Source organism: Sphaeramia orbicularis, chromosome 13 (assembly GCF_902148855.1).
Source record: "Sphaeramia orbicularis chromosome 13, fSphaOr1.1, whole genome shotgun sequence".
Lineage (NCBI taxonomy): Eukaryota > Metazoa > Chordata > Actinopteri > Kurtiformes > Apogonidae > Sphaeramia > Sphaeramia orbicularis.
In genome coordinates this window covers 20,734,045-20,757,286 of record NC_043969.1, presented here as the reverse complement: position 1 = coordinate 20,757,286, position 23,242 = coordinate 20,734,045, and the positions used below count along the sequence as shown (strand labels likewise).

The following is a 23,242-nucleotide window of genomic DNA, read 5'->3' as shown; positions in this document are numbered from 1 at the left end:
CCAAATGCAGAACTCAAACGACAAAAATATAATTCAAAAGGTTTATTTATCACACACAGGTGAAAAATAATGAACAGTGACAGAATCTTGAGGATAATGGTAGTTGATATCCTTCTCTGATTCGTTCTCTGGATCGGGGGCGACAGCCCGTCTCCCCGTACGGTGTTTGGGGTTTCTCTCCCGACTAGGGAGAAGCAAAGGGAGGTCAGGGACGGAAACAGGTCATACACAGGCAGGCAAATTCTCGGGCGACAGGACATAAGGACAAGACAAAACTCACGTACCGATAGTCAGGGCGAGAAGGTCAAAACCAGGAATCAGGAGAGGCAGACAAAAACCAGACAGGGAGCAGGCAGAAGACGAAAAACCGAGGGATCCAAAAACAGGTCAAAAACAGGCAGGCAAACGAACAAACGAGGTCAAAACGCTGGTCTGAACTGCTAGAGTTACAAACTGGCAATTGACCTAGGGGAGAGACAAGGTTTAAATACACAAAAGGGAGGGAAGACAACTAGACACAGGTGAAGCAAATCAGGGCGGAGACAGGTAATCAGAACAGAGGTCAGGATGAACGGGGAACAGGAAGTAAAGACGACAGACAAGACACATGAGGGAAAACTTAACAAAATAAAACAGGAAGTGACAAACAAAACATAAAAGACAGACAAGACCAGACTAGCGTCTGGCAGCAGGTATGACATCCTCACCATGGAAGATCAGCAGAGTGACTCACTACTCCCTCTAGTGGTCACATATATCCTCCCAGCTCATCAGATACAGTTCACATCTCTACAATCTAATACACTGGCTTTTTTGGCATAAATTCAGGACACTTTATTTTGAACTGAATAATTCTGAATAATACTTTTTAGTCATATTTGTGTCTTTTAACCCATAAAGACCCATACAGCCACTGGCAACCAAAAGCATCTACTGATCTAAAGTATTTAATACCTGTTGATCCATTAATCCTATCAATACATGTAAATAATCGGTGTAAAATCAGTTTTTCATCTTTTCATGGTCATCAGATATGACCCATTTGGACGTTCAGAGGCTCTGTTGTGAACGTGGAAGCACCATCACCTTCTACAACATTGATTCACCAGTAAAACCCATGGAGTTGGATCAATGACAGTGGATGGAGACACTGGGTTTATGTTCAGTTACTGATATTTTTGCAGAAGAACTCACTTTTTTTTTTCCAGTTTTCTCTGTTTTGATATAATAACCTTTGAATTTACTGTGAATTTTCTTGAACATCTAAATTAAAAATAGGAAATTAAATACAGGAAAATATATAATTTTCAGTGAAAAATGCAAAATACAGAGGATAATATTATAATAAATGCCAATAAATCACTTAAGAAAGATTAAATAGAGAGAAAAGGTCAATTTGGGAACTGCCAGAAAAGTAACACTGGGTCTTTATGGGTTAAAGTAGATGCATGACATATATGTCCTTTGCTAAAAACGCTTCATGAATAGTTAATCAGGTGCTGTGTTTTAATAGGTGTGCTGCGCGTGGGCGCCCCCACAGCCCCGGAGGTCACCCTGCGTCTCAACCTGACAGTGAAGGCCAGCAGCTGTGTGGAGCCAGGCAGCAGCTTCAGTGATCCGCAGTGCTCTGGGAAAGGCAAATGCATCACACAACCCTCTGAGGTAAGAAACTGAGCAAATAAAGCCCAAAGAAGTCAGCATGTTTCTTTTCATAAGACCTTCTTTCAGCTACACTGAATGAATAACAATGAAAAGCCTACAGCGCTATATCATACCTGAAAAGGATCTTATAAGTGACCTTTAATTCAAATTTATCTCGGTGAAACAAGAAATAGCAAAGTTGTCACCCATAAAGACCAGAGCATTATAACACAAGACAATACATCAATTATAACACAATGAAATATTCTTTTCTTTGTTTGCTGTGGATGACATGCGTACTGCAGTAGAAGTAGAAAGCAGCCCCTTTGACCTTTATGTACCCTTCACATCTATACTTTCAACAAAAAGAAATGTCGAATAATTTAAGTAATAGCAGGCAATCTAAAATATCATAATGACTGGGTAGAGGAAGAGGTGTCATTGAGTTTCTCATTATCATTCTCCTCAGTGTTCAGACACTCAAACTGTGTCACCACTGCATAATATTGCATTTTTATTTGACTGAATTATTTTACAGTCTGCAATTTCATTATTTCTGTTCCACACGGTTTTCTTCTTTTGCTGCCATGTGTGTCTCAGGTGTCTCACTGTTAAGGCTCGTTGATTTCAAACACTTCTACTTTCTTTCATTCTTTCTTTGCATTTCATTGCAGAGCACTTTCTTCTGTGAGTGTGACGACGGCTACACAGGAATCTTTTGTGAAGAATTTGACGCCTGCCATCACAGACCTTGTCGCAACAACGGCACCTGCACCGATGTTAGACAGGGAGGTGAAGGACGCAACTTCACATGTACCTGCCCACCAGGTGTGTTTGTCTGTGTTCCTGTGTGCATTGGACTATTGAAAACTGACTGATACTCTGTGAAAACACTAATGAACTGTATCTAAGGCAGTGTTTTTCAACCTTGGGGTTGCCTGGAATTCAAATGGGGTTGCCTGAAATTTCTAGTAATCAATTAAAAACAAAGAAAAATTACTAATAAAAAAGATTTTTTAATTATTCATTATATATTTCATTATAATTAAAACACCACACACTTGTCCTAATAAAAATCAAGTTCAAATAAAATGCAGGATATAATATCTGAGAGGGCTTATCTTGATCAACCCGATCATGTGACCGTGTGGGCTACTACGCTTCAACCTGCCCGGACACAGTCACAGTCGGAAAACTGGACCAAACAGAATGGAAAGATTTCTTCGCCCACCTGGTCCCACTAAGACATCTCCAAGAGAAAAATGTCTCCGTTCTGCATGTCTGGAGTTACCAGAAATTTGTGATGTTAAAATGGGGTCACAAGCCAAAAAAGGTTGGGAACCACTGCTCTAAGGGCTCATGAAACAGTGAGGTGGTCTCCATTAGTCTGATTAGAGCTGTGTCCATGTAAAAATTGAAAGAAAGTCTCCTTCTTTGTTTTAAGAACAGAGAGTCTTTTGAACTCTTGATCTGATTAGATTTATTCCATGCCCAGGACCCCAGGCAAGGGGCCTCTGTTAGGGAAGTAAATGTCAGAGATGTGCACTGATGTCAGTCACTTCTTTTTAGTGAATTGTACTGTGTGAGAGAAGAAAGAAAATGGGGTAACCAAAACTAATTTGCTTTTCTGAATAGTGATATTGCTGTATTATGGACAGCAAATACACCGTTGTATGGAATAAAAAGCCCACAATCTTTTATAGCTAAGTGAATTAAACTGTATTGTACTATATTTCACATTTGATTAGAAATCGCCTCAAAACATCTAGTTTTAGACCATTTGCCAACAAATGTAGTTGAAAAATGTCTAAGAAATATATGAGTCACTTTTCTTTTGATGCTTTTTCTTTTGTAAGATGGCAACACCATATTATGTTATCTAGCTTTTTACATTATTTCAGGCAGATACAACAATGTATATTAACCCCTGACATGTCTGTGGTGAGCGTTTTGAATGTAGGATTTATTTCAAATATTCATACAAATTCAACCATTTGCTCAATAAGAAACATTAAAAAACACACTGATAGATTAGACCTTGTTCTTTCCATAAACATCTGAGCATGCTCAGTGCACTCCCTGCTGCCTGTGGAATGGGGGGTAAAACACAGAGCAGTGAGTGACACCAACTCACTATAAAAATAGACAGTTTTTTTTTTTTTGTTTGTTTACACCGTTTTCCTTGTTTTTACTGTCATTTGCAGTGTTGTCTTCCTTTATTTTTTTTCTGTATTTTTTTACCAAGTTTTACCAAGTTTTACAAGTTTACCAACTGCTTTTTGGAGTTCAACCAGGTGACAAAGAGCAGCTGGACTGATTTAGAAAAAAAGAGCTCCAAAACCAAAACTACTGGACCAAAATTCAAATACTTGTTGTTGTTCAGCGTGTTCCAGTTCACAGTTCATGTTCAACATCCTAAATCTCTTATTAATGTACATTCTGAGTGCCTTATTTAGTATAAACCTGTCAAACTTAAATTCCTCGCTGTCTCTTTCTGATATTGCACCCTGTTTTGAGCCTAAAACACACAGTAGAGCAAAACCACTGAAGAAAACGAACACAAGCACATACTCAGATCAGCTTTAATGACACTTCTACAGATGCTAATTCACAGCAGCACGTTTACCTGCAATAATGTGTCAATAGTGAAAAAGGTAAAAATCTTAATAGTATAGAAGCTTTGTTTTGAACTATTCCTAGTGCTAGCCATTTTTAGCTGCAGTTGACCGAGCATCGTGAAAACATGCCAACTTGCACTGATGCTTCTGCTTCGATTTGAAGGTTATGAGGGGGAGCGCTGCCAGTTGCTGGTCGACCACTGCCTGTCTGAGCCATGCAAGAATGGAGCCACATGTTTCAGCAGCCTGGCTGGGCCCAGGTGCTACTGTCCTGAAGGTAGGACCCAATCTGTTACACCTGATATCTGTGAGAGTTTTCTGTATGAGAGCCAGAAGATATCACCTAAACCGCCAGAAATAAATGGTTTGTTTGTGCTGAGAGTAGATCAGTGTGTGCAGCGTGTAGGTCATTTTGTTTTTTTGAAGCACTGGGTCTTTTACATTTTTACAAGCAAATGAATAAAACATTTATATACAAATGGAGTCCTTTGGGATTCAACAGCAGTGGTAGAAACAGACTTTAATTGCTGGTGCAGCAGGGGAGGCTTAACATTAAAGCGACAGGAGCCAAAATTAGGGGAAAAACAGCAGCGGCTCTCTCCTTTTAGTCCATTTCAGTAACTGGGTTTCCATTACAGTTTTCCACAAAACAAAAGTGATATTTCTACAATTTCGACAAAGTTGTAGGTGTGCAGGTGTGGCATTTCACATGATTGACGCATATGTGTTCCACTGCCTGAGTATCACGTGATCTTTGGTGCGACGCATGATTGGGTGAAAGTTAGAATCAAGTGGCTCATTACTCCATTGGTTTTGCCTGGTCAAGATGTCTGTGCTATATTGAATTTTTACCTCTACCAAGGAACAGCAAAGGCTATGTTTTCATTGGGGTTTGTTTGTCTGTCTGTTAGCAAGATAACTCTAAAAGCTATGGATGGATTTTGATGAAATTTTCAGGAAATGTTGATACTGGCACAAGTAACAAATTATTCAATTTTGTTGGTGATCGGGGTGGGGGGGGACTGATCTGCCTTGGCGGAGGTCTGCGCTCTCTGAGGGCTTTTGTAGTTTTATATTGAATTTGAAATGCATTGTATTTGAGAATATTGAATCAAAAAACTATTTTTTTTTAAAATAGCTGAATTCAGATTATGAAACTCTATGTGTAAAAAAAAAATTGAAATTCAACTATTCAAAAACAAATTCAGCTATAAAAAAAATTCAATTTACGAAATACAACTATTCGAAAAAACACTCTTGCGAAATACAGCTATTCAATATCTGATGGCACAGATTTACTTCCATAATGACAAGACCTGCAAAGAGTAGGTGGAAAAGTCTCACATCCTCTTACATGACTAAAATTATAATATTGAAATTATGAAATTTTTGCCCAGTGGTGCTTTAAGTGAAGTAGAGGATCATACGAACATTATATGAGCTGAGACCACATATATTGAATAATAAACACAAACCAGACCCACATACAGTGAGGCAGTGATAGAAACAGCATGTGAGACACTTCAAATCAATAGCAATCCTTCCAAACATCAGATTCTCCACCATCACAGCAGTACAAACACCGAACACAAATATGTCAACTTCTCTGAAAACATTGTAGTAGAATAGATTGAGGCAACAATTCTGTCTCTAAATGACTTGGGGCTCCTGAACACTGATGTTCAACAGTCTGTGGAGTTTGTGTAGCCGTATGAAATTGAGTACATGTACTCTTAAAATACATGCACATCTTACAGTACTAAGCATATTTTCAGCTGTCTCACTCCAGTTCTGTGTGTATTTGCTCCATGTTTAACAGTATCTGTGCCACTGAGATGCTTAATTTAAACTTCCTCCTCTATCCTAATTAGTCTTCGTAGCCCCAGCGACCTGCATCGAGCCTCTCGGGGGAAATCTGTGACCGCAAAACTTCTGCAGAAACAGCACTTCTCAACAACAGCACACTAGTTCGCGATAAATGCACACCATGTACAAGCCATGTATATTCACGGATTCACACATAGACGTGCAAAATACAGGAGATGCAACAGTTACAGGGGAGACACATAAATAAAGAAGTAGCAGATGGATATAAAAACCTGGCGAGAAGGTACTGTCTTTGTTCCAGGCACAACTCCCAGCAGTCGGTTCACTCTCAATGTGGAGTTTCACACACACAGCAGCACCTGACTGCATTGTTAGAGTGCTGCTGCCAAAAAATAAAACAAGGTCTCCAAAGAGTGGCAGAATTTATAATCCACATCATGTGTATTTATTTTCAGTGAGTGAAAGAAACAGCACTGAGAGCGGCTGTGAGAACTGTGCCAGACACATTTAATTAATAGGTGAATTTGTCTGGTGAGTAAACATTCTCATAGGTTTATTAAGTGAAAATGTAGTTTTTCAGAAACAACTTTTACTTTTGCTTACACTTCCTTTTTACTGTAGACTTTCTGAATCATTTTATTTCTGTTTAGAGAGTTTTAAAATAGAAAATGTGTTAAACTCAACCACCAAAATATCACAGACATATCTGATTATGACAAAAAAAAAAGCATATTTCTTCTGAAAAATATTGTTGAATTGGTGGGAAATCTTAGCTCAGTATGCTCAGGCTGAATGGTCAAAAATACGATAATTATTATTATGATAATAATAATAATAATAATAATAATAATAATAATAATAATAATAATAATAATAATTATTATTATTATTATTATTATTATTAGTAGTAGTAGTAGTAGTATTATTAGTATTATTATGATAATTATCATGATAATAATTATCATAATCATAAGACATTTTATTTAAAAGCACCTTTCAGGACACCCAAGGACACTGTACAGCAGAGAATAAAATGGACAAGAAAAGCACTCAGAGAGTGCAGACCTCCGCCAAGACAGCTCTGCTTCCCGTGCATGCTTGTTTGTTTGTTTATTTGTTTGTTACCAGGATAACTCCAAAAGTTATGGATGAATTTTCATGAAATTTTCAGGAAATGTTGGGCCTAGGTGGGGTGGGGCATGCCCCCCCCCCCCCCCCCCCCCCCGCCCCAATCACCACCAAAATTTAATCATTTCTTCCTTGTACCAGTATCAACATTTCCTGAAAATTTCCTGGAAATCCGTCCATAACTTTTTGAGTTATCTTGCTAACAAACAAACATGCACGCACACAAAGCAAAGCGATCACAATACCTCCTGGCGGAGGTAAAAATGCATAAAATACAAAGAAGTAAGCCAACAGATAGAGTAATTACAATACATAGAAATAAAAAATGTGAAATGGAGAGTAAAACTTATGGTTGGTAAGTTATTTTGAAAAGGTGAGTTTTAAGTCTGGATTCTAATATGGGGAGAGAGTCACTGTTACGGATGGGTAATAGGTTGTTCTTCTGTGGCCAAGTCACACCCAGTAGTGATGTTCGATACCACAGATTTCCTTTCTGATCCAATACCAAGTAAAATTCAGGCAGGTATCGGCAATACTGATCTGATACGCTGTACAAATACACTTAATGTCTGGAAAAAAAAAAGTATTTCAAATCATAACGTCATAAAGAATAAAAGACATAAAAGTAATTATTGCTTTATTATTAAAAACTATTATAAAAATTAAAACTTGTATATTAATTAACATTACATGAATGTGTTAACATGAAACATGAAAATACTGAACATGTAACACTTCAACAAAGGCATGCAACATCAACACTTTCCATTCACAAGCTTTTGTTAAGGAACAACAGCATATTAAAGGGGTCATATTTTGCTAAACCCACTTTTATTAGTCTTTGGTACATTTATTTGTGTATTTGGACCCTAATAGTTCATAAAGTTTGAATTTGAACCCTCCAGGTGCTGCAAAGCTATCTTTATATTCATTTGGGCAAAAATCAAGTGGATTTCTACAACCTGTTTTAATTCCTTCTTAATTTGTTACGTTTATAACTAGTTACATCATGACATTTGCACATATAAAGTCAAGACTTCTGAACATTCCTCCAAGTACGCCATAATTGTTTGTCAGCAGCAGCAGCGGTTGTAGTCCATACTGAAAATACGTCCAAACTTCAAGCCGATTACCTAAAATGTTCAGTTGTTGGTTGTATTAACAAACACAAGTGGCTGAACAGAACAGAGCAGCACAGTCAACAACCTGGAGGGGGCGGGGCATTTGCATTTAAAGGGCCAGCACTCAAAATGTCATTTCTTGTGTCATTACTCAGAAATAGGTTTGAAGATGGACCTGTGGAGTTGAATTAATGAAGAATTCAGACCCAAGTATAGCATTTACAGTTTATGTAGACCACAGGGAAATGTTTTAAAATGCATAATTCCATTTTAAAAAGGCAAAATATCACTCCTTTAACTGTTTTCCCATTTAGTCTGTTCCGTTTTTTGCTCAGTACAGACTGAGTCAGAGTTGACTGACTGAGTAGCATGACACAGTACACACTTACCCAGGCGGAAGAAAAAGTAGTTCCCACCAATCACGTATTATTTGCACAAAATCCCAATAGTTTAGCTGCTTTCCACTGTGTTCCTGATATACATTACGTCAAATGACCAAAGTATCAGAAGGATCGATATTTTGATTGTGAATCAATTCTAGAGTGTAAAGATCTGGTATCGAAGATATCGATATTCCAGTATCGATCCGCACATCACTAGCACCCAGTAGAACATGAAGACTAAACTGAAGGTAGAAAGCCCACAAACAAGCAACAACTCATCAACATTTGGTTGATGTAATATTTTTGTTAAACCCCTTGAATTAAACTTGAAACTCTACACTTTAGTCATGTCACATCTTCATTTCTAATCCACTGTGATGGTGTACAGAGGCAACATTACCCAATTTGTGTCACTGTTGAAATGCTTATGGAAAAGACTGTATGTGTGATTGGGACACGTGTTCAGGTGAATCAGGTGTTTCATTGCCAACTAGGACCTAGGCTACAAGATAATATTAACAAATGTCATAATATGATGTAAGATTGTGATAAATATTGTTGCAATAATTTTTTGTTTCATGTTTAGGCTTTTTTTTCTTTACACTGTCATTAAAATCACACACATTTATAAGTCTACATTTCATTCTTTTCATTGCTATGGTTGTTTCAAATATCCTTCCTCTACCTCTTTTTTTCACATTCTCATGTAAATAATTATTTTAAATCACAAATAATTCTCACTCAAGATGAAAAAGCAGCCTTAAATAATATTGAGATGATTCTTGATCATGATAATTATTGATAACCACTGACATAAGCATTTTTATCATGATAATATTTCAAATCAATGGGCATGGGAAGTGTTACAAATTGTGAATGTGATGTGTCCTAGTATTTTTGACCATATAGTGTTTCTCTAGTCAGTTGTTCAGTTGTAATGAAAACACAAACCGTTTATTAAAACACTTTTTTTTTTTTTTTTACCATAACTAGATTCTTATGTAGTAGAAGATCTAAATTAATCTGTGGATTTGTTTTTCAGGGGAATTGATCAGAAAATAATGAAAAACAGTGCTGTAAATTAAAATATGACATATTATAGAGAATGTTGGATCATGCGTTGTCTTTAGTGTTAATATTGCTGGGCTAGAATTTGGTAGGAATAACAGAGTTCAGTTTGTCTCCTTTAACATGTCACTACGTAAATGAGTTTAGATCACTTCACTATCCTCTGTAGACACCGGTGACTTCAGACATCAGACCATGCAGTAATCCTTTATATAAACACACGGTATATATACAAAGCAGTGTTAGAGATCTGTTATGTGATAATGAGAAGAGTAAAAATGTTTCCAGTTCATTATGAAACTGTAGGGGGTCTTCAGCAAAAGAGAAAGATGCAAAGCTTCGCACAAAAAAACAAACAAAAAACACTTATGTAACACAACATCAAAGTATATCAATATAAATGGTATTGCCGCATTCTACATCTCATTTGATGTACCTTCAAAAACCAATATATCACCAACTAATTAAATCATGTACAGAGAAGTGATTAATTTTTGTTGCGGCAGTGTCGTGTTAATTTGTGACATTCAGTTTTTACAGTCATCAGCGGTGATTTCCGCAGTAATTGATGAGATGATAAATTAATAAAAATGCTGAAGAGGAGAAAGTCCTGCAGGAAAAAATATGCAGAGTTTCTCATTCCAAGTTGTGTAGGTTGGAATTTACTGCCAATTGGTGACATTTTTAAATATATAACAGTTCTCAGTACCCCCCACCCCCCCACCTCCTACTCTTCACAGCATGTCCAACCCCACTGTACGAGTAAATATATAGATAATATATAATTCTAAATGTATATGAATGTTTATTAAAATACCAGATTTCTTATTTTTTTAATCTTTATATTTAATTTTTCATTTGTTTGTTGTTTTTCTGTCTGTCTTTTCTCTGCACTTGCTTGTTGTTATTGTTGCTGCTGTTTAATGAGAAATCTCCCCATCACAGGATAAATGAAGTCTTATCTTATCTTATCTTATCTTATCTTATCTTATCTTATCTTATCTTATCTTATCTTATCTTACCTTATCTTTAGTTCTTTTAATGTAGTAATATCTTTTAAGTTAATGTCTTTAAAAAAATATCAATTTGAACATTTTTCTGTTGCAGTCAATATTTTCACCAACTTTACAAGTTCTACATTTCTTTCCTATGTAAAGTCTTTCAAGTCAGAACAGAGAAAAGACAAGATAAACAAAAGACAAATGAGAAGAGAGTTTGTAAAAGAAGATCTGCTGTTCTCTTTTCTTCCTCCTACTTCCTCCTTTTCCCTAAAGAACTAGTTCCTGTCACTTTGTTTAGAGTGACACTGACATTTTCTCTTTTGTCTTTTAGTTCCTTTTTTCAGAGACAGAAAATCCTCAGCGATGCACAGACACTCATAAGCTTCGTTTGTGAGCTGCTCAGCATATTTAACTTCAAAAGTCTATTCAAATGACACAAAAAATAAGTGAAATTATGGATGATATGACCACTGTAGTAGCTTTTAAAGTACAAAACTGTGTCTGTTAGACTAACTTAGCAAGAGATGCATTTTTATTGTCAACATTAAAGCATCCATCAGGGAACGAGTGGGTGTTTTCTGTCTTAACATAATAAAATCCTTCAACAAAGAAGCAGTGCTTTTTTAATATAGCCATATCTATCTATCTATCTATCTATCTATCTATCTATCTATCTATCTATCTATCTATCTATCTATCTATCTATCTATCTATCTATCTATCTATCTATCTATCTATCTATCTATCTATAAAAGTTTCCACAAGCAACTTAAGATGGAACTAAAAAACTAAACTAAAAAAAAAATAAAGCCAAATATTTTTAATGTTTATGTTAAAGCTTAAAAGTTTAAGTGAGTAAGTGACGGTTCCAGTGAAGGAAAGTGAACATATAGACATTTTCTGCCTTTTTGTCCTTGTGTCTTCTGAGCTACTCTCCATGTTATTTGTTTGTGTTGATGCTGGCGTCCCATTCGTCATAATAAGTGTTCGTGTGAAACACAACTGTGGAACCGGTGAAATTAGGGAAACAAAGCTTTGATTCAGGACAATTGTAACTAAACTATTATTTTAATCGATTCAAGTCAGGTAATTATGTCAACTTTTTATTCCCTCCACATCATTCAGTTGTCTATATGTGAAGTGCTGTTTGTTTTATGAAACTTCTCAAAAGTTCAGTCAGTTTCCCAGTATCTCCAAACTCTATCATGCAGCTTCAGTCTTCATCTCATCCCAACCTGACTCTCTCCATACTACGCTTCCACATGCGAGCTGTCAAATTTTGAAAGTTTCCCTTCACTCTTCTGTCATTCAGCTGTCATTTCTGTTTCATGGCTGTTTCGCAGCCCTCCTCCACTCCTTCACCACCTCAGTTATGTAGTGTGGTCTCACTTTAACTCTCTGAAGGAACGACATCGTCAGCTTCATGTCCATCACCACCCCCAGTGTCTATTCTCCAAGGAAGATTTCTCCATAAGTGCAACTCCTAATTCAAATGACCACTTTTCAGGGTGATTTTCCTGCTGGGGTCACAGCACCAAAGTGTATTTCTTGATCATTATTTTTTCATATACGTGACCTTCTATTTTAAGCCTCTGCTGATTGAAATACCATTCTTTGGGAGTGATAATTAGAGTTTAATCTTACTTCTGGTATTTTTTCTCTCACGTCAAGATGAAGTGATGAAGCAGTTAAACCCATGTGAATATACCGTTATAGACAGGAATGTCTGGGTGCAGGTGAATTGTGCACTCTGGCTCCTCATCAAACACCACTGATTCCCTCTCACATTTTTTCTTGATCTTTACTCTCTTTCTCACCCTCAAACACGCATACACTCTGACAGAAGAGGAATGTGTGAGTGTCAGTACGGTGACTGCCTCCAGTCAATGTGGCAGAGCAGGGGAGTGAGAGGCCATGCTATATTTAAACCCTTAACTTCTGTTAAAGTTGGCAGGTTTGAGTGCCAGCAGGAATGAACAGACTCCTCCGCATCAGCCAGGTCTCATGTCACTATGTTTTTGTACATCTTCATTTAACCCATAAGGACCCAGTGTGACTTTTGTGGCAGTTCCCAAATGATTTTTTCTTTCTTTTTTAACCTTTCTCAAGCGACTTATCACAGTTTATTATATACTATCCTCTGAATTTAACATTTTTTCCAGTGAAAATCAGCTGTTTTCCTATGTTTAATTGACTGATCATCATAGATGTTCATAAAAGGTCAGAGTAAAGTCAAAGGTTATTATATCAAAAAAGAAAAAACTGATAAAAAAAAGTGACTTTTTCAGTAAAATACATCATTAACTGAACATAGACCAAGTGTCTGCATCCACTGCCATTTATTGAACTTAACAGGTTTTACTAGTGAATCAGTGCTGTTGAAGATGACAATGTTTCCACGTTCATTATGAAGCCTCTGAACATCCAAATGGGTCATATTTGATGACCATGAAAAGATGACAAACTGAATTTTACACCTATTATTTACATGTATTGTTGATAGGGTTAGTGGATCAACAGTTTAGATCAGTAGATGCTTTTGATCGACGGTCGATATTTGGGTCTTTATAGGATAGATAAAGGTACAGACAATTAGACAGATTATAGTGGAGGACATTTAAAACATAACATTAATCCTTCTGTTCATACTGTCCAATGCATGGTTCAGTTCTAATCCACAGTAGTGATGATCTCAAAACACACAGTTATACCAAATATTGAACTACAGATCTATTTGAAATATATAAATAGTCCCTTTGGCTTTAATAGTTGAGTGGTTACTCCTTAATTAATATTTTAGAGCAGAGAGAGTGTGTTTTTAGCATCTACTATCAGACAATATCATGTCCATTTTTAAGATGTGGTTTGTTTGTTTTTTTGCGTTTTTTGTCCAGCTGTCCAGTAAAATGTCATTAAAGTGTGGGACTTTTTTTTTTAGCCAACCTCAGATTTGATTAGAGATTAGATCTGTCAGTGAAGGGGTCAATACACAAACATTTGTAGAATAAAAAGAAAGAATACATTTTCCTTTTTGTGTCTTTGGGTCACTTCAAAGTCATTACATTTCAGATCGTCAAAGCAGGTCATAGTCCACAGCATCCTCAAGCACAACTAAATTCTTCAGAGTAAATGAGGCTAAATAAAGTGAAAAGCAAGGGATTCAACCATTACAGAGCAAATACAAATCATGTAACTGATTTTGTAAAAAAAAAAAAAAAAAAAAAAAAAGTGTGGACTGTTTGTGTGGAAACATATGTGAGATAAGGGAAAAAGAAGAGACAGGTGGAGGGAAGGGAGATCAGTGGGGACAAGAGAAGAGGAGAGAAGAGAAAAGAAGAGGAGAGGAGAAGAGAAGAGAAGAGAAGAGAAGAGAAGAGAAGAGAAGAGAAGAGAAGAGAAGAGAAGAGAAGAGAAGAGAAGAGAAAGTGGAGGATGAAGCAGAACGAGGCAGTGGACAGAGAGAAAGCAGGAGCTTTGGGTGAGATTTTCCCCTGACTGTTGCAGATTACGTCTGTCTCTGCTGCTGAATGATAAATGTTCTCTCCAAACACTGGAATAAAGTCCTACAGATCAATGGTTGCTTTGAGAGAGATCTCTTCATTAGCTCAATGGAGTGTGCTCTCCGGTGGAGTCAGCTCAGGGATGTTACTGTGAAAATGATGTTAGTGAGGGCCAACACACAATATATCACACTACGGTATGGTATATGCATGTACATGCTGAACACAGCAGAGTCTTGTTCTCCTCTGCAATACAATAGAGTTCTCATGGGAAGTGAAGGCAGAAGAAGACAGGGAGTTATTTTTAGAGGAGGTAGGTGAAAGATGCAGAGGTGTATAAGCTAATGAGAGGAGGCGAGGTAGAAACCAGTCTCCTACAAAGAGAAGTGAAGTGAAGTGTGTTAAGTAGCAGAAGTTTTGCATCTCAAGAATAAAATTGACATGCAAAGGACATCAAAGATGTATCCTGTAGTCTTTAATCATCAGTGATTCATGTCCAGGACTGGTGTATCAAATACGGTGTTTTACTGAATATGTGCATACACACATAGAATGTTTGTAGGATGTTTAAAAAAAGCCAGTTGAAATAAAACACTAATTATTCTCTAAATGATTCTAAAAATATCTCCACATTTGCCTTTAAAGGAACTATATGTAGTATTTCTGCTTTAAAATGTTCAAAGATCTTACAGTTATTATTAGTGTGTTTAGTAAAAACAGTTCTGACATTATGTCAAAGATGTCACTGTGTTACATATGACAGAGGTATGAAGTGAATTTCTTCACAGCTTTGTGCTAATATTAACACTGTGTTTGACCACAAGAGGCAGTAGTGAGTCACTATAGCCTTGATTCCCAGTTCATTGAAAACTAACACCAAGGGGTCTTTGATCCAAGTGGCACAATATGTCAAAATGAAGTGAAGACTGTTAAACAACTTTCAGAGTCAAAGAAAGTGACAAAGTGATAAAAGTAGAAGCATTGTTGTTGAACAGCTCTAAAGGAAATTAATGAATTTTGAAGCTGAAATAACATTTCTTTTACACTTATTAGACACAAAATGGGGTGGGACACCAAGGACACCTAAGTAAGTAAGTAAGTAAGTGAATGATACAGTCTGCAGATTCTGTAGCATTCCTTTGTTGGTGGTTTTGGTATCAGTGAGTGAGTTTTAATACACAACTTCTGCCTTTTGTTGATAGTTGAACATCACTACATATAGCAGTAAATATAACCCCTTTAAAGTCAGACATGAATAATGAAGGCAGCTGGGTTTTTGTGCACACAATGTTTTTTTTTGTTTTTTTTTACAAATTGTGTACTGCTTCACTTGCTGGTTCATTTTGGACAGAATGACACTTCAACCAGAAGTATCACTCCACAAGATCTTTATTTAAAACAAACAAAAACACACTCTTGTTTCAGCGTTGAAATATATTCAACAAATGCGATTTGCTGAGTTTTAAGAATCTCAGTAATTTCAACTGTCATTGTTTTCAGGACGGTCATCAACTTTCCAGCTTCAAACAATTAAATTTTTAACACTCATTTCAAACAGTGTCCTCAGTAAACTATCTGTTGTACAATGTGATGCCCTTTTTTTATTCATATTTGAATAGTCCTTGTAATTATCGTTCTTTATAATCTAACATGTAAATAAACACTTTTTCCTTTTTTACTTGGGTACTTAGCTATAGATACTCACATTGTCTCTATTGAATTAAGTTAAATAAAGAAATATTGAGGACAGTAAATTGAGAAAGTTAAAATAGCAAAAATGAAGTGGAAATGCTAATGTGTGAATCAAGTTGACGTGGCAGTTTAACTTATTGTCCTCCTTTTTTTTATCTCTAATAGTCAGTTGTGCACGAATACATGGACATTAAAGAGGAAGAAATGAGTGCTGCTCCCCATGGTGCAGCAAAAAAAAAAGGTGGTATGCAACAATAAAAACAGAACAAAATATGCACAAGATGAAATCTGTGTGTGCAAAAATACGAATATGTGCAAAAATAATAAATATATTGTGTAAAACGTATTGCTGGGGGCCCACTGTAACTAGGACTAGGCTGTTAGTCTGTGAGCGCAGCACCCTGAATATCCTGCCAGAGGGCAGCAGCTCGAACACCCGGTGTTCTGGGTGTGTACAGGCCCTCAGGCTGCTGCTCGAAACCCATAAAGACCCAAACATCCACCATCGACAAAAACCATCTATGATCTAAAATGTTTATACCTGTTTATCCATTAATCCTGTCAATACTTATAAATAATTAGTGTAAAATGCAGTTTGTCACCTTTTCATGGTCAACAGATATGACCCATGTGGATGTTCAGAGGCTCCGTAGTTACCGTGGAAACACTGTCATCCTCTACAACATTGATTCACCGTAAAACCCATGGAGTTGGATCAATGACAGTGGATGGAAACACTTGGTTTATGTTCAGTTAATTATGTATTTTACTGAAAAAGTCTGAGTCAAATTTTTCTCTGTTTTGAGATAATAAGACTCAAATGTAATGTCAGCATGATGATTAAAGTACATGATCAGTAAATTAAATATAAGAAAATACCAGATTTTCACTGAAAAAAAGCAGAATACAGAGGATGATACTATGAAAAATGGTGATAAATCACAGAAGTAAGGATAAATAGAGACAAAAATTTATTTGGGAACTGCCACAAAGGTAACGCTGGGTCTTTATGGTTGAGGCAGCAGGTACTGTAGAGGTCCTTCAGGTAAAGAAGGGAGTGACCAGTGATTTTCTTTGTGATGTTAATGACCCTTTGCAGTAACTTCTTGTTATCCATAGTGCAGCTCGAGATATGTAGCGAGTAAGAGATGAAAAACTGAAAGGTTGAAATAAGATCTTGATTATGTGTAAGTTTTGATTTGACAATGGTACTGGTCCATCGGTGTGTTTGTAAGAATGTTATTTCACATTAAACTCTTTTTTTCTGTCTCCTGCCATCCCGTCCTCCCTCAGGTTACCAGGGTGCCACATGTGAGCAGAAGGTGGACCCCTGTGCCTCCAGCCCCTGTCACAATAATGGCACATGCTACGCTCAGGGCCCCGGCCCCCTGGGATTCGGCTGCAGCTGCACAGCGGGCTTCACCGGCCCCACGTGTGCCCAGCTGGTGGACTTCTGTGCCCTGAACCCCTGTGCCCACGGGGTCTGCCGCAGTGTGGGCAACAGCTACAGGTGTCTGTGCATCCCAGGTGAGCTGCAGACTCAGCCAATGTAGTAACTGATGCTAACAGTGAAGGCAGAGGCTGCTGCGGACTCTAAAGTTGTACTGCTTTGGGCAGGTATAGCTCAGACTAGCCAAAGTCAGGTAGAGGTGTGTTTATTTAAAGCTTTAACACAATAACACACTGAAAAGAGCATATGTTAAATGCTCAGTGGGCCGCTCTGTTCTCTCCCACAAACTATACGCTGTGTTAATTCAAGGGTATAGCTGTTGCACTGAAAATGTTAAAGCACAGCACCTTTAACAAATCTTCTTCCAAGTGTTTTTCCTATGGTCTGATCAGCTGATGGTGAAGTGTCTCAGTGTCACATGTGATGGTGAAATTACATCCATTAACAGCTAATGACATCTCAGGTCAGGATCAGTGGTAATGCCATGAAAAATTAATTTGACATTGAATCACAAAGTGGACACAGTAATGCATATACTTATTGTGTTTTTTTTTTTGTTTTTTTTTATTATTCTATCCTGAACATTTTCCTCACACAACCATAGTAATGATGGACATTCTGGTCAAAAAACCATGTGACCATCTTTTGAGGATGAGTGTGAATTACAATGCTGTCATCTGTCGTAATAGTTCGGGGAGTAATATCCAAACCATAACAAGTAGTTTCTCTGGTTTCTGAGAGCTTGTACTGTGAGTGACTGCTTTTTGTTGATTTTACCAAAACTTTGCATTTCTGCATCATTTTGGATTGACATTATTGCAGCATTTTGACAAAATCTAGATGAAGTAAATATGACTCCACATTTTCCTGTACATACATCTGTAGTAACTGCACTGTTTCATGTAATTCCATGGTTTGTGTCTTTGTAGGTTCTCATTTGCCCAGGTCATCATTCTTCTTGGTAGTTTTTCTCGGTTCAACTGCACTGGTTTAGCTCTTTTTGAAAAAAACTGGACTGGTTTAGCTGTTTTTCAAAAAGAGCTAAACCAGTCCAGTTGAACTGAGAAAAACTATCAAGATGATCCATGGTCTGTGGCTGACATGTTTTTCTCTGCAAAGTTTTGTTGCGAACCATAATGTTTTACACTCCTACATCACTCTGAAGTATCTGTGTAAATAACTCAATGCACATCAGAGTTCAGAAGCTCATGGACTTATGGTAATTCTACATCATTATTTCTTCACCAGTAGCAAAACATGTGATGCAAACTCTGCAAATTAATGTGACTGAAACCAGTCATTTATGTGCAGACAGATGATAACGTTTGCTCTGAAAAAACTGAAATAAAGTCATTACCCTAATGACCTGTGACATTAATGCTACAAACCTATAAACTACCCCAATATCGTCTACAAAATTCCAAAGTTACACTGATAAATTGGCCTTTTAAAACAATTGTTATCAGAGTAGGAACGTTGTGACAGCACATCTGTTTATTTTTTACTGAGATGATCTGTACAATCCCTATGAGAAGTAGATAATATGACACATTATGATCAGCCGTGATACTGAGGTTTCCCAGACCTAATTTATGATGCAATAATCTGAACACTCACACTATTAAAGGTTGTTCATGTGCTCAGGTTACGTTTGTGTTAGAGTCTGTATTTTCTGTTGACATTAGCAGAGATGCACAATGGAAGAGTGCACACTTGTTCTGTTGTTTGTCTGAACTAAACAAACAGAGTAGAAATGAGTTATTTGGAATCCGAGGTGTATTAGAAGGCTGGTGTGATGAGGGGTGGGGAAAGCAGCACCCGCCAGACAAATCAGACATAAGTTGAGTTGGGTGCTTTTCAACTCTCCTCTCTCTCATGCCTTTCAATTTCACATTTTTCTACCCCCCCCCCCAAAAAAAAAAAAAAAAAAAAACACATATTATGATGATTTTTTGCATTTATAAGCCTTACATAGACTGTACACATCTTTGCATTATCATAAATCCTGACCAGTGAACTGTACTTGTGCCATGGATGAGATACAACCTGGAAATGTTTTTCAGTGTGTCTGAATGTGTGACAGATTTACACACTTATAGGGTCTATAAGATACTGCCTCTGCAATTCTGTTTCTGTTTTCATAACCTGTACATAAAAGTCAGTGACAAGTGAAAGGATGCTGACTTCTTCATTGGCTCAGATTCAGTAGACAGAGTAGTAAATATCATCTGGATAAATTATGCTTTTAGTGAGTGGTTCATCATGGCATCCATGCTGATGCCATTGTGATTAAATCAATTGAGTGGAATGATGAGTTATCATCATGCATTGTCTTTCAATTACCTTCCTGGAACAGTGAGATAGATGACGTTCCCTGTGGCTCATAAACATAATTTGACACTTTGCCCCCACTGCTTTCTGTTTATACCAGCTGTCACTGAACTATATATGTAAGCCCCAGTCTTGATGTCTTATTTGATAACTCATCGTAATTTATCTGCAAAAGCTTGTCTTGCAGTGTGGTTTTAACCAGGGAAATATCCAAAAACTGCAAACTTTTGTTCAAGAACATTTTATAGATAGATAGATAGATAGATAGATAGATAGATAGATAGATAGATAGATAGATAGATAGATAGATAGATAGATAGATAGATAGATAGATAGATAGATAGATAGATAGATAGATACTTTTTTAATCCCGAAGGAAATTGAAGTATCCAGCAGCTTTGCATACAGCACACGAAGACAAAAAACAGACAGACCAAAACAGAACTTTCTCTAAAAAAGCTTCCTGTACAATACTGTAAACAAAGGCTTCTGATTGTATTTACACATTTCAGGGCACAGTGATATCAAGTAAAACATTATGAAGAGTCTTGATGGCTTACATCAGGGGTGTCCAAACTTTTTTTAAAGAGGGCCAGATCTGATCATGTGGAGATTGCCAGGGGCCAGTGGTCCCTTCGGATGTTTTTTAAACAGTAAAAATTGCATATAAACGCGCTGTTTTACAGCAAGTTTATTTTCATTGTCACAATATCATTTTTTTAAATGGCAGTGTAACCAAATCTGAACCACTCAGGTGTGAACAAATTAAAAAAAAACAATTCTGCCTTCCTTTCACATCTGGAGTCAGATAACATAGAACAAACTGTGTGGAGTATCTTAAACATCCAAGAAGTTGATAAAAATCTTAACCCCACATTCATTTAAAACATGACTTATATGAGTAATCGTTACTCATATATTACTCAGTAATGCAAAGTCTGTTAACATTTCAGATGAAAACATATAACTCTTACTCTTGTCTTTCACAAAATTATTCAGAAAGTAATATTTGTGTCACATCTACAAGTACACAACACCAGCAGTTAGAGGCAACTAACCTGGCAACTTGGTATCCTGTCCTGGTGGTGAATTCACTGAACTCAGGTTCACATGAAGAGTCACTGTTGTGAGTTTAAAGCAGCTTGAATTTGCTTCACTTTTTCGGAGCGCAAACTCCCTGCTAGCTTGTCATATGCGTTAGCATGTTTTATCTGCTAGTGTCTCTTTACATTGAATTCCTTAAACAAGGCAACAGTCTGTTGACAAATTCGGCAAACATAATTGCCTCGATTTTCAGTGAAAAAAATTGTACTTCCCATCTCTCCTGGAAGCGGCGGCCCTCACTGTCAACTTCCGTTTTTTTATTTACAGGCGCCGTGGTTAGAAATTAGCGAAAAGGGTTCACGGTAAGGTCACAGAGCCAGATAGAGTTAGAGTGGTGCTGCCACCATGAGGTGAAAGGAGAAACTGCATTTTGAACCTTTTATGATTCATGTACTCGGTTCAACAGTCCAGCGGGCCATAAATAACACATTCTAAAACTGAAGCTGTGGGCCGTATAAAATCTGACCGCGGGCCGTGATTGGCCCCCGGGCCGGACTTTGGACATGCCTGGCTTACATCAACCACTTTTATTATTTCACATTTTTGATGGGACATATTTTAAAAATTCCTTCCATGCATCAGTATTTAAGTTTCCTGACTCCTCTTTCTTTGCTTTTCTGTTTCCTAAACAAGACTGTGTTTTCTGCAGATCCCTGAACAGTTAATTATGACTGAAGTACATGCGATAAGATGTTGTGTGTGAGCTGATTGAAGTGAACAAGAAAAATAGGACCAATGGCCCTGTAGCTTACCGGCCAAATGAAAAGCTTTGGGAAATGTATTCAGATGCCATTTATTATCACCCAGTTATGTGTATTTATTATATTACAGAAATAGCCCATGTTTTGGTCATATTCCAATCAGATCTGTAAAAAATTCAAATTCCAACTTGATATCATTGATACTTACAGATTTATTGGATCAATCCACTTCCTATCTGTTACAATGGGGAAATTTTTCAAAGTCGCACCAAATCCAGAATCAGATCCGGATCGAAATAATTTCAATACCTTGTGTTGACATCGTCATAAAGAAGCTGTATACCAAGTTTGAAGTCAATCAGAACTGCAGTTTTGGAGAAGAAGACGATTGAAATGTTTTCCCCATAAGAGCCCATGTTAAATTTTTCATCAGTTCCCGGATCCAGAAGATCCTGATCAGCATGTGGACATTAGGTTTTGGTCATCTCCCCATCAGGGCTGGACTGTAGAAACTTCAACTTGATATCATTTATATTTACTGAGTTATTGCATCGATCCACTTCCTATCTCTTATAATAGGGAAATTTTTCAAAGTCGCACCAAATCCAGAATCAGATCCGGATCCAAGTATATTCACTAACTTTTGTTGACATCATCATTAAGAAGCTGTATACCAAGTTTGAAGTGAATTGGAGTTGTAGTTTCGGAGAAGAAGACAATTGAAAGTTTTGTAACGGACGACAGACGACGACAGACGACGACAGACGACGACAGACGACGACAGACGACGACAGATGATGACTGATGATGACAGACGCCGCATGATGACAATAGCTTACGGCCTGTTGGCCAGTAAACTAAAAACACACTTGTACACGCTGCATATGGACATAGAGCAGCAAATGTATTAAAGTACGCCTCACAGAAGGTGTCAGATAATGCACATAGCTGTTCTTTTATATACTATTTTAATGATGGCACAAAATGTCATTTCTGGTTTTCAAAGCTGTGTTTATAGGAGCTGATTCTTTATTTTCAGTCATTAATTACTTGCGGCTTTGGCTCAGTTGGTAGAGCAGGTCGTCCAGTGACCAAAGGGTCAGCGGTTTGAATCCTGCCTCCAACTATTCACATGTCGAAGTGTCCTTGGGCAAGACACTGAACCTAAATTGCTCCCAGCAGGGCATGACAGCAGCTGCCTACAGGTGTGTGCGTGAATGGGTCAGTCCATGCTTTGGGCATCATGAAGGTGTTGAAAATGCGCTATATAAGTGCAGTCCATTTACCATTTCAATTTTTTTCATCATTGTCATTATCATCATCATCTTCATCATCATTGTCACTTCAGTTGTGAATGTTTTTCATATTTTTTGCTTCTGTTTGTCCTTTTGTCCTTCCTCATCTTTATCTTCCTGCCGTTTACCTCACCTCATTTACCTCACATCATCTGTTGTCTGGTTACCATGGAGAGGCTGTAATAGGTGTGTGTGTGTGGCTCTAATCAGTTTTTCTGTGTGTGTGACTTTGCTGGTTGAGCAGATGCTACCATCCAATGAAATGTCCCTGCTCAAACGGCCCTGTCTAATGGGATTGGTGAAAATTGGTGATTTGTAATTAGTAACCCAGACATTACAAATAAACACACACATACGAAATGTTTTGGACCGAAACTGACCT

General features: G+C 37.3%; 1 protein-coding gene across 1 annotated transcript in view; it reads left to right on the top strand.

The window, feature by feature from the left end:
- The window catches only part of dner (delta/notch-like EGF repeat containing), a 104,999-nt gene that overhangs the window by 75,208 nt on the left and 6,549 nt on the right, over positions 1 to 23,242 (top strand). Inside the window, exons 5-8 of the mRNA XM_030152097.1 lie at positions 1,514 to 1,662; positions 2,316 to 2,469; positions 4,423 to 4,536; positions 17,273 to 17,506. Coding sequence (XP_030007957.1) covers positions 1,514 to 1,662; positions 2,316 to 2,469; positions 4,423 to 4,536; positions 17,273 to 17,506 — 651 coding nt within the window. The remainder of the gene's footprint in view (positions 1 to 1,513; positions 1,663 to 2,315; positions 2,470 to 4,422; positions 4,537 to 17,272; positions 17,507 to 23,242) is intronic.